Source organism: Onychostruthus taczanowskii, unplaced genomic scaffold (genome assembly GCF_017590055.1).
Source record: "Onychostruthus taczanowskii isolate IOZ18803 unplaced genomic scaffold, ASM1759005v1 scaffold4, whole genome shotgun sequence".
Taxonomy (NCBI): domain Eukaryota; kingdom Metazoa; phylum Chordata; class Aves; order Passeriformes; family Passeridae; genus Onychostruthus; species Onychostruthus taczanowskii.
The window spans coordinates 17,955,857-17,968,712 of NW_024501459.1; the positions used below are offsets into that span (position 1 = coordinate 17,955,857).

General features: G+C 39.9%; 1 protein-coding gene across 5 annotated transcripts in view; it reads right to left on the minus strand.

Annotated features, from left to right (window-relative positions):
- RUNX1T1 (RUNX1 partner transcriptional co-repressor 1) overlaps positions 1 to 12,856 on the minus strand; it is a 114,094-nt gene that overhangs the window by 45,793 nt on the left and 55,445 nt on the right. For 4 of the 5 annotated variants that reach the window (XM_041412573.1, XM_041412571.1, XM_041412574.1 and 1 more), the window contains 2 exons: positions 4,810 to 4,947; positions 843 to 1,084 (listed from right to left, as the gene is read on the minus strand). In XM_041412573.1, coding sequence (XP_041268507.1) covers positions 843 to 1,084; positions 4,810 to 4,947 — 380 coding nt within the window. The remainder of the gene's footprint in view (positions 1 to 842; positions 1,085 to 4,809; positions 4,948 to 12,856) is intronic. The other variant, XM_041412575.1, reaches the window with a different exon arrangement.

Genomic DNA, 12,856 nt, shown 5'->3' on the forward strand with positions numbered 1-12,856 from the left:
GGCATCCACTGCTAAGATTGTGAAGTCACCCCTCAGCCATAGTGCTAAACAGTGCTGTCAGTCTTTGCTCCAAATGAAATCAATGGCAACTGCAGCTGCTCAGAACAGATGTAAATCAGAGCACCACAATAGCATCTTCCCCAGTACATCCAATTATTGCTGAAGGAAATACGTGGGAGACAACAATGTCTGGCAGAGAGAGGACTTTACTGGGAGTAAAAAGAACCCTGGGCCAGATTTCACAGTATGCATGTAAAAGGGCAGCCCAAGCTGACAGACATAGGTAAGAAAGAGCTGAAATTTTCATTAAGCCGTACCATCAAATAGAGATAACCTTATCAATAAAGCGACTTAAGTAGCAGCAGTGCCTTGTTGGGTTCACAATTGTTTGGTTCAATAACACTGAGAAAAGGTTTTGCACTGCATAACTGCAGTCCAAACAGACTCAGCTCATCCTTTTAACCATTGACACTATATATGCAAGGCTCTCTCCCCATCCAACTAAACTAGGCAAGTCAAACCATATTTTACTACATTACAGGATTCAAAGTATGTCTACCTTAGGGGTACTGCCAGTAGAGGATGAACATGCTCTCACACCATTAAACCATAACAATACACTAGCAAAAATAGTCAAGGCTGTTCCTAGTAGGGAATGGCTGCCACTTGAGGGAAGCTGGTCAGGCTATTCATGTGAGCTCTGTCAGCAAGAGCTGGAGCTTCACTCTTGCACATTTGGTGTCCCTAAAGTACAATGAATGCAGTGCATGTGACCCATTCATTTATAAAATAAACACAGCAAGCAAGGAAGAGGGAAAAGTACAGAAAAAATACTTGCTTACCACAAGTCCTAGCACAAGGGTACGCACTCTCTCCCCAATCTCTGGTGAAATGTCATTGCCAAACTGCTGTAAGGTTGTAAGAAATCTCTTCAGCTTGCTGAGCTGCCTAGCTCCACAAGCTGGCGGTAACTGCTGGTTAGCCAGAGAAGAGGAAGAGGAAGAGGATGGCCCATTGCTAAAGCCATTAGGAGGAGATGGAGCTCCATTTAATGCTGTTGGTGAATGGCTAGTGCCATTGGTTACTGAAAGAAAAAGAGACAGAGGATAAAATAAAGATTGGGGTTGGGGAAGAGATAGAGAGAAAAAGGAGACAGAGGGGAAAATCCATCAGCTTATGTTTTCTGCACTTGACCTCAGATTTAATTAAGTTGTACAATCAAAGATAATTAGCCTTTAGACAGAGTGACAGTCTGCAGTTTATATCTATTTCCCAGTAGCTGGTGCTGAATGTTGTAAGGATTGGAAATAACAGCAGCTGCCTCTCACACAGCCCCTTCAAAATGCTCCTGGACCTGAAAAGCACCATTTGAATACCAGCCTTTTGTCAGAGGATTTTAAAAAGAGAGAGAGGGAAATGGAGAGAGAAAAAGCATGAGTGTATGTATGATTGAAGATCAAAAAAAAATTGCTCTTTGGGGTAGGAAAAAACGTGCAGACATATTTCACGAAGCCTCAGTTTATCTCTGAATATTTTTACTTGTGTTTTGTACACACAACTGACAGCTGTGTTTATAAAACAGGACTTTCACGTTTTAACCTTACACCACCCAATGAGAAGGTTATTTTTTCCAATACAGATTCCCTAGCTGCTAACATATGGAGCACACAAAGTTGTCTGTGCAGGTACAAATGCTGCCAATGCTCTGTGTCCTGAAGCCTTGCAGCAAGGGCAGCAAGCTAGACTTCAGAAGACTTCTCAGAGATCATGAGCAAATCTCTGCTTTCACGTGCCAGCACCTTATCTCTGAAAAGGATAAGAAAACATTTCCCTCCTTTTGCAAAGTTGCTGTGAGAATAACTATCTGAAGTACTAAACATTCAAAATTTATGGCAACAAGATGCATGCAGACATACTGAAGACAACAGAGAGTTTTTGGCAGTGATTTCACTTTGATTCTTATCTGCACTCTAGAAGAGAGCAGAGAATCAAACTGAGGACATCCCCTTCCACTCAGGTTAGTTGGAACAGCAACACTCAAAACACATGCCATTGAGGTTGAGGCTGATTTGCTAAAATGACAGCAAACAGTAAGAAAAAGGATGGCTCCTCTGGAAATACAAGTGTACCAGTGCACTGGCAGGTGTGGGCACACAACATGTGACTCTACCCTGCAGCAGCTGCACTCAGTGGGCCACAGCCCTGGAGAAAATTTCTGATTTTTGGAGGGGGGGGATCACTCAGAACCCAGCAAAAAAAAAACATCAAAAGTCAGGAACTTGTGCAATCAAAAATGCATAGCAGTATCAGTTTAACTTGTTTCCTATTTAAAAGCACAACCAAGGCAAGCTAGCAACTTTAAATACTTTCAATGTTTCTCAATGACCAGCCTCTCTGAAGCCAAACATCCCATTCCCATCTCATTTTCTTCATGGATTGTCCTTATCTTTAACCAGGAAGTCCTTTTTTCAGGGTGGGCACCTACTACTAGATATAAATCACTACCTATTACTATATTTAAATCACTGCCACAAACCTTCAAAGGATTTTTTGTTGCCCTAGTCATTGCCTTCCAGAGGAATTACAGAAAAAGCTATGTGAATTGTTATCTAGCCTCTGCTTGTGCTTTCTCCTAGTTTTTGATTGCCTATTCTGGCTGCATGGGCTAGTGAGAACAAGGATTGGAAAATGCAGAAATAGGAAGAAGGTGGCCTCAGCAAGTTCAGCTCCCCGTGAGGCTCCAGGCCACGCTCCAAGTGCTGCACTGGGGTGAGGTATCTGAGTAAACAAATGCATCGTGATTGCAAGGAGCTCACATAGCCAAAAGTCATCCTACCAGGAACCTAGAAAATGAGGACTGGGGAGAATAGCAACATGTCCTGCTGATCTACCCTGACACCACCCAACAACTCTGTCACCCATAAGGGGCTGCTCTAGGCAGAGGGTGCTGGGGCTGATCAAGAAAGCAGAAGAGAGGAGCGTGGAGTTCATCGGCGAGGACAGAGACAGGGAGAAGAAAGGCTGGTAAAGATTCCTCCCACAACAAAAGAAATAATGAAATAGTCTCATGCCTTATAACATCTGAATTTGCCAATTGGCAAAGTTGTGCGTAATTTCTAAAACAAAACCACTTTGCTAATCCAAAAGAATTTAGCATTTAAAATTTCAAAATACAACATGTCAAGAATTTTTAATCATCTAAACCAAAGAAAACAAAATATATTCTAGACCAGAAAACAAATCAGATCTTTCTGGCCTACAGGCATTCTCACTGTAGTAATAATAAATGTAACAGACACTCTGATAAAAATTGCTATTTATTGTACAAGCTGGAACAGCTAAGGCCAAACTCCAAAATCTGACAGGGTAAAAAGCAATTAAAATCAGGGTTTTTTAGACTTTTAGTCTTCCAATAAGGAGCCCCAAAAATCAAGCTGTGGTTCACACACTTTCTGAAGTGCTGAACTCAATCAAATAAACAAACAACCAGAAACCTTGTGAGGACTGTAAGTGTGATTAAAGAATATTGTCATATTCCTTTTATGATTGCCAAAGATCATCCTGAACTGTTGTTATGGCATCACATTGGAAAGCTTAATGTGCAAGAATCTGATCCTGCAAAAACCTAGAAACAATTTAACTTCAGAATGAAGCAGCTCCGATGTGAAGCTCCATCCAGGGTGATTCAGGTGCTGGAGTTAAGCAAAACAGACAAATCTTTGCAGGATCAGGGTCACTGGGTTAAATGTGAGTTTATGTGAATAGCTGGCACAAACCCTCCTCACTGTTTAAGTTCAACATAAATTGTCAGGACAGGGTTCCCTGGGATAAGTAGTACAAAGGCCGCCAGCTGGCCTTCTGCATAGAGGTGAATTTTAAATAAGGCATTTAACAGAGAGAAGGGACTAAAACAGACTTAAGCAAGACAAATAGAAGATGCAGTCTTCATTCTGTTTAGGCATATGTATTCTACTGTTCTAAAAATGTTTTATTTAAAATGTGAAATGTAAACACATTCTCATGTTTATACTATTACAAGGCAGTATAAAAGAGACCAAAAAAAATTGCAGCTAAATCTTACTATGAGAAATGTGGATCATTTCATGGCTGTGAAAAGAATAGTCCAGACAACGTGCCAGATTCAAATCTCAGTTACGCTGATATGAATGCAGCATTCATCAAGACTAGGAGAGTTTCTTATATGTTTACATCAATAAGCTGAGACAAAGATGCAGCCTTAAGTGATTTAGAGACGTGGTAACAGACTAGAAATCTCTAGATAGAAATTATGAAAGGACTTTAATTTTGGTTTTATATCAATATTAACTAGACATTATATAGAACTGAAATCAGAATTTTTCACTGAAACATAAGCAAAAGGAAGATTAGTATTTTTTCATTATGAATTATCTCCACTTTAAAAACAAAAACCAAACAAACTCCCTGAGGTTTCTTTACTGAAGGGGAATGGGATTGTTTAAACAACATAATGGCATGTAAGAGAAGGTTTTCTGTCCTTCTCACAAGAGGGCTAACCTGATCATTAAGTACATGGGAAGCCAGTGCTCACTGTTCTTTGACACTGTGACCAAGTGGTCAGTGAAATAATAACACAACTCTGAGCTGAATGTCTTAATACTTTAAAGATGCATTAATCTGTTGTGAACTTTGTTTTGCTTAATGACTTTATCCCAACACAATCAAATGTTGCTCCTGCCACTTCATGCAAATTTCCCTTCACCTATTTTGGTTTCTGAAATACAGAATAGAAAGAAGATGGAAGAAAAGGAAGAAAATAAGACTAATTACACGTTGTGGGCGTAAATGAACTGGTTCTTGGAGCTCCTTGGGTAGTGGGAGGAGGTGGCATGGTTGGAGGCGTCAGCCTGGATTGTGTCTTCACATCCACAGGTGAGTCTGGCATTGTGGAATGCTTCTCAGTGCGATCTGCAACACACACCACAGGAACACACCGGTTTATTTCCCCGAGCACACCCTCTCTGACAAAAACTTAAAAGCTAATGCAAGAAGTGAGCCATTTCAGCATCTGCTGTGAAAGATTACACCTGATTATCTACTCCAGTGTGCTCTTCCCAAATTGCATCATCTAAACCTTACTTAAGGAGGTGCAACACAGATGGTTAAGACCTCATTTGTAGCAGTGCTGCATTATCTTTTGTTTTTATTTCTAGCCTGTGCAGATGCTACCTCCCAAGCACTCCTAGAACTGCAATAATGCCACCTCCCTTCAAAGCTCTCATGTTAGCCAGAAGGAAAAAACAGATGAAGGAACAGGAAAATAATAAATCCCTCTATGACATCTCTTCCAGAACTAAAACCTGAAGCTCTTTAGTACAGGTGAGATATTGGGTGGAATACTGGTTGAAACAAGCTCTCTTCATGTCTCTTCTCTGTATCACCTGCTCCCCTCTCCACTGCTTCTCTTTGTAATCTTATGTTAAACTTATGCTAAATACACACACCCCCGGGCCACTTTACCACAGTGCCCCTGGTTATTCTCATATTCACCAGAATACTAAACACAACATGCCAAAATGGTATGTCAATCATCTCATATACATACAATAATTTTCAAATAAGCATGGAAGTTTGCACCATCACATATTAAGAACAACTTTCAATGCTCAAAACCTGCAAGATAAGCAGGAACATACCTCCCCAAGAAAACAAAACAAACATAAGGCAAAACCAGGAAAAAACTTAACACTTCTCTTGCAACTGAAGATCTAAATATACAACACACATGATGTAAAAGCTACAGAAGTGCACTCTTTTTCTCAACATCTTTTTGAATGACACTACCTTAAGTTGGTTTTTTTAAACCATCCAAGCCCATATGTTTCATTTATTAAGAATGGGCAAAACACAGCAAAATATACCAGCTGAAGGCAAAATTAAGGCTTTCTCACTCATGCCAGGAGTTTAGCAAGCCATCTTGAAAAAAAGATGATCACAATGATGTTTAGCTTCTAATGGGAATAAGTGAAATTCTTCAGTTCCTTCTTTAGGTAGTTGGGGCTATTTACTTATACACAGCCCAGCAAAAGCCTTCCTAAGCTCCACAAAACTATTCTGTAAAGCAAGTAAGTGTCGCTGCTAATGGGCAAGCACGTAAGTCTGTGGTTTTAAGTCAAAGCGTGTCACATTCTATAAATTCTGTCGCTTCACTTTGTGACACAATTCCTTGCTCTTACTAACAACATACAAACTTCAATGAAATAATCGTATCTGAAATTTGCTCTGAGAGACAAGAACAGAAATTCAATGCAATGCACACATTTAACAAAGAACAGGTATGTTTAAAAGAGCCTCAAAACATTTAATTATCAGAAAACGTAAATACAAGAAAGTTTTAAAAAAATAAAAAAGGAAGGGGAGAGGGAAAAGGAAAAATCAAAACAGCCCCCACACCCCCAAAAATTAACAACACGTAACAGATACCAGTCTTTCTCTGTCTGAAATTGAAGAAACTGAGGAAGTAAGTAGTAAGTCCCAGAAGTGCAGCACGTCAGGTAGTGCAATTATAAAAGCCATCTTCAGCCTTTGTTGAAATGCCTATAGGCAGTGTTTCAGCTCTCAGGGAAAGGGAGTAATTTCATATAAAATTTAGAGACAAGTTTGGGGAAGATGAGCAGCGAAACACCCCCAGAATAGGATGAGGGGAATAGAGATACAATTTTATAGGATCTGTAGTGTTGATCTAAGGTTGGTAAACCTCAACTGTGGAGGGAAGAGTAACCACAATGATTACCTTAAAAATTAAGGTTGTTACACAGGTAAGTAAGGTATGATTTGCAAATCAAGCAACAGTAAATTATTACATGCTGGAAAACAAAAACGGGTTTCTAAACAAGTTCTGTACGTATTTCCTTTCTGTATCAGTATAACTAAAACAGTTAAATCTCTATCTTCAGTAAGCCATTAATTTACTATAAAGAACTATGAAAACTCATCTTGAAATGTTAATTGCTTCCTTAATAGCTGCATTCATCTTGCACTCACCTCAACCAACCTCAGCAACAAGGGAATAAATAGCTTTCAGCTCATGTTGCAACAGAGGGAAAGAGGCACAGCAGTGAGCCCAAGCCCTCCTAAATAAAGGCAAATATTTCTCCCATGCCAAGAAAGGAGAGAGAAAGGGAGGCTTGCCAGAGCTGGTGGGGAGATAACAGTGGGAACTGCTGGTCCATCTGGTTTTCATTCTGCTAACACTCACATTGAACTGTTAAGGAAGGCAGTCCAGGTACGCAGATTTGAAGCATGTGGGAGCGCAGACACAGGCACAGAGATGGAGGTGGGTGGAAGAAGGAGTGAGAGAAATCGAGCTCCTCTAACAGACTGCTGCTCGCTGCAAGCAGGCACAGCCTGTATCCTCCAATTCAGCTGGTGATAACTAAAGCGATCCTGAGCTGTAACCAACCGCACGGCTCCTGCTCCCTCCCTTCCCTTCACTGCATTTCAAAGTTCAGGTTTGATCAGAAACGCGCTCAGATTAGAGGGGGGAGACTTCCCCACAAAGCTGGCAATGTTTTGCTACTTAAACCGAACATGGTAGTGGGAAATAGTGTGTTGGTTTTGCCCTCGAATTTCAGGTTGCCACTCTAGCATGATCCCAATGGTTTTTGCTACCTCCAACAGTCTGCCACCCAGTCTGCAGACTGCTGAACTTATTCAGACCCCTGTACCTCTCATCTAAATCTAATAACATTAGGTTTGATTTTCCCAATTACCCTTCTTTGGACCTCTTAGACATAAACACAAACATGCTTTACATACCACTTACCTTTTTGTTACCTCTCCCTTTCCCTTGCAAACCCTACCTTCCCTAAACCCTGCTCTCCTACTGTATGATCACAGGCAGGCAAATTTCCCTCTGACTCTTGGTAAATTCCCTAGTCCTGCCTTCTTTAAGGAGATATTAAGGCTCTTTCCAAGCACACCCCAGAACATCTCTTGCCAGAGTACAAGATTATTTTGTCAGAACAGAGATTCTCCATGGGGGCAGGGGAAAAGGGCTTTTGAAGAAGTACAATGCAAAATACAAAGCTTTTCCACATGCTTGGAAGACACCATCACACCACCCAGGAGAACAGCCTTTACAACTTTCTATTCCACCCTCTTTAATAACAAAACCCCTGTGGGAGCCATTCTGCTCTTACTGCTACTGTTTTACCTGTTCCTTACCTTTTCCTACATCTCCCTGAACTCTGAGGGAGTGATGGGACTGGGAGCACCTGTCTACAGCACCCACCACTGTCCCACCACCCACAGCACCAGAGAACCTCAGCAGCTCTAAGACAGATCACTCAGGGGATGAAGTGGTGAACCACAAATCAGAGATGCCACTGATAAAAGCCTTAACAGTTCTGGGGATCTGATCTTCCTAAAGTTTTTGGTATCTGACACTTAGCCTGTAACTCCAGCTTCTACAAATCATTATTTATTTTTTAATTAATAAAAACAATAAGCCTAACAAGCAACACTTTTTACTGTAATGGTTGACAAATAGCCTGATGATATGAAAGCCAAAGACATAATAGTATTTAAGTCATATTCACAAGCCAATTTCCTTCAAGACACGGTATTTCACGAGGCTTTTAATGTATGAACATTTTTCATACAAACTCTCAGTGGATATTCTGCTATTCATACATTCAGAGGTAATGAGGATTTGGTAGGGGAAGAAAGAATCCCACAAGAGGAAAAACTATGATTTTAACATATCAAAAACTGCCTGGGTGAGATTTCACATACATGTGCTCCTGTTTTACAATACAGAGACGTATACATTGAATTTCACCTGAAATTCAGAAGAACTTTCACCATGTCTTAAAATAGCTTAATTTCTTGAATTCAAAAACATGTTTATGCTCTTGAGTCAAACCAAACTCCCCACTTGCAAAGCTAGTTCTGGCTATCTTTTTCTTCAGATGGACCTTGACATTCAAACAATAATCCTGAATTAGGAAGGACACACCAGAAAGTTTCATATAGGCAGCATCCCACAGCATCCCATTTAAAACCATAGCCTGTATATACAGAGAGAGTAAATTCTTTCAGGTGCAAGAATTTCTTCCACTGAATCCCTTTAAACAATGACAGACCTGTGCTCCTTAGCCCAGTTCAGATCAAATGGGACTGAAACCAGAGGTCCTCCAAACTGGAAGGAAAAGGAGACATCTGCATCTCATTCTGTAGTGTTCACTGCAATCAGTTCAGGATGGAGAAAGATGGTGAAATAATGGTCTAGTCCTAATCCATACACACAACCCTCTGGAGCAGCAAGAGACTTAGAATAAATTCAGAAAACATGTTTCAAGTATGCAGAGATCTATTGCATTTGCTTTGGATTATATTTTTTATTTAAAAACAAACCCAAGCAAAACGTTTTGAAATACACATTCTTGAATCTCCTTTACAGCATAGAGTGAAGAACTGTGATTTAACCACAGAAGTATTTTGCTTCATTTAAAATTAAAGAATGTTGTAAAACCAACTTTAAATTATGATATTTCTTCTGGAACTATACTGTTCTTGTTCATTCAGTTTTTTATGAGAGACGGTTTTTTATCACTATATTTAGCTGTTAGGTGAACACTGATATTTACTGTAAGCACAGCCAGCTTCTGAACCAAACAAGGAAGAGACAAAGCATTCAGGAGCTGGGGCAGAGATGTGCCTGCATTCAAACTGATTTACTTTACTTCCTGTCCTCAACAAGATTTAGTCCATTTTTAAAACAAGGCGGTCTTTCATAAATGGCAACATTTCGGCTCACATGGCACACTTCCAAGTCTAACGCATCAAGGAAAGCTGATGTATGGAACAAAATATGGAATATATAAATACTTTACTGATACCATTTCAATAGCCAATTCAATGTCAAGCATTTCTAGGAGCGGTGTGTTTTCAATTTCCTTTTTTAAATGAAAAAAAATTGTGGTATAATACGCTGTGGCATTTATTTTACTTTTAGTTAGTGCAAACAGTTCCAGATGTACACTCAGGCATGAAAGATTCTTAAAAGATGCTTTATATTGATTGTACAGTACTTTCTACTTTGGTGCCAACATTTAAAAAATAAAAATAAAACTTGCTAATTTAAAAGAGTCCATTGTCTTGTTTCCTTTAAACTCACAAAAAGAGCAAGCCCCACATATGACACAAGGGATTAGAACCTGCCTCCACCACCCAAGTTACAGGAATCCAGATCTAAATCTGAAGGATTTACTACTGATGGTTTCTTAGACACATTGGACTAATTTTCATTATTTTGAGATGGGTGGAAGGGAATTTGCAAGCAGGTAACCACAGACTGTGAGTCACAGTGGTGATGAACCTGAAGTCAGACAACCACAAGTCCAACCTAGGAGGACAAATTCCATAGTTCCTCCATCCATTATGCTATCATGTTGCAGCCAGGAAGAACTTCTCCTTCAGATGTGGCCAAGCCACACAGCACCATCAGAAATAGGCAGTGTTTGTGGAGACCCACAACTCCCGAGCCTCAAACCTTCTGCTGCACTGAGCAGGACAGTATTACAAGGTTGCCTTTGTTGAAAAGAACTCATTTCAGAATGCATGGTATAAGTCTGACATATCTGGTAAACCCCATTCACTCCATGCACTGAACCCCTGGGGAAGGCTGCAAGTCATACCATGCAGCAATAAAACATGACTTGTGAACAACACCGATGCAGAACCTCTCCCTGCCAAGTATGCCTGGGATTTGTTTGAGACTGGTACAGTCTTCATTCCATTCACCTCTCGGCCCTTTTGACTTCTTCTTGACAAATAAATAAGGACCTAAACAATGAATGTTTTTGTTCTATACACAATGATCACAAACAGGCATAATACAGACATAACTTTCTCTCAGCACCAGATACAGTCATGTTATTGTCCTAGAAAGGAAACATCACTGGGTTTCCAGTTCCCCAGTAAAGAACTTTTACTTCCAGGTGTTTTGCAGGATGAAGTATCAGAGATCAGCTCAGACTCTGTCTTTTGTCACAGAACATTACCTCTGCAAGATTTATTCACAAGGAATCATAATCTATGTGAAGTGACTGATGGATATGAACAGCAAAGTTTTCAGATGACATAACATTTCAATGCTTCTTTAGCATGCTGGGTATGAAGCTCACATATTGAAGATGACCCTTTTGCAAGAGCAATATCACAATTTTGCTGCAGTCTTATCTTCATTCTTCTTTGCTCAGATAGTTGAACAATTCATATCACCAGCTATTCTTCAGAATAAATGAAAGCACATTCAATTTATCCATTTATGCTCATTTAATATGCAACAGCTAGAAGAAATTCTGTATCCTGGGAGTTCACTGAAGTTATCTGAGGCCAAGTTTTAAGAGTTTTTTTCAGCTGTGCTAAAATAAGCCTTGAGCATAATACAATCTCCTCTGTCACCCAAAAGCCGAAAGGGATTTTTGTGCTACTGTCTCCCAGTTTTGGTAGAGCTTGTGGATGACATAAAGCAGGTAAATAGCAAAAATGCTTTATTGCCACATTCTTTGTCCACAGTGGTACCTTGACTGGTCCTAACAATCATGACAATGAACCACAAATGCAGAAGCATTCTCTTTGATTTCAGTTCTCTATGGTGAGAGGTTCTGACTGGCAAAAAAACTTGGCCACACACTCATGGCTTAGCAGCTGAAGGCCAGATAATTACACATATTATAAAATAAGTAATGCATGAGTTCAATCTCAGAATTAAGACAAAAATGTCGTGGCTTGCTTTGCTTGGACGTATTATTTTTTCCTGAAAGAAATAAACTTGCCTTACCTTTTTAAAGAGGGGGGAAATAGAAAAATAAACTCTTCCCTCTCACTTAACAATTTGACATGTTTTGACAGTTTCAAAACTATCACAAATTCACTTTCAGTTATTTAATAAAAACTGGCTCATGTCAGAATTGCACCTTTTTTTAAATGCCTCTTTTCTCCTTCACCCTTTCTGGCTTTGCAAATTTTACCATGCATAATTGCTTGGATGCAGGAATGCAGGGAAGAAGAACACATTCCAAATCTAGATCTGCTACCATCATAAAGGTTTATGAAATACTTAGTGAGAACAGACAAGCAAAATAAGGGCAAACTGTGGCAGCTGCCCTGAGTTTCCATAAGCCCCCAGAAAATAAAGTCTACAAGTTGCTTTTCATGGATGGATACACAACACTTGGCCTCTAAAGAAGCTGAAGACAATGTGGATTTCTTTTAAATATCCCACCAAACATCATGAAAATTCTTCTATATATGAACTAATACAGTTAATAAGCAACAGTCCCATAATCAGTACTGAAATACTATTTTCCCATTTACATTGTTTCCTAGATCTTTTCTTTTTGTTGACAAGCTATCCAACTAAGAACTGTGCGTTTTGAGTGGTTCTCCTGTGTTTCACATCACGGGAAGTATTACTGCTATTCCAAACCCAGCTCACTGAACACTGAGGCTCAAGTGAAGTGACAGTGGCACTCTCTGCCTCTGGCATGAAGAACTGAAGAACAGCCAGAGCAAGCACTGGCCAAACTCACACCCCAGCCTCCCTGACAAGCTCCAGAGTGACCACCTCTCTACATTAGCAATCAATTCCTTTACTTGTATAGAGGAAATCTTCAGCATGCTTTCAGTACTTTCTGTACTGAAAGTATTTTCAGGAGTACTCTCCTAAAGGCTCCCTGACCACTAACTCATTTCCTTTCTGCATCATTCCTGGAAGGTCTACCCTTGTCAGGATTACACACTAGTTGACAAACTACAGATGAAGGCAGACTGATATCTAAGAAATACAAATGTCATCAGAATCTAATTG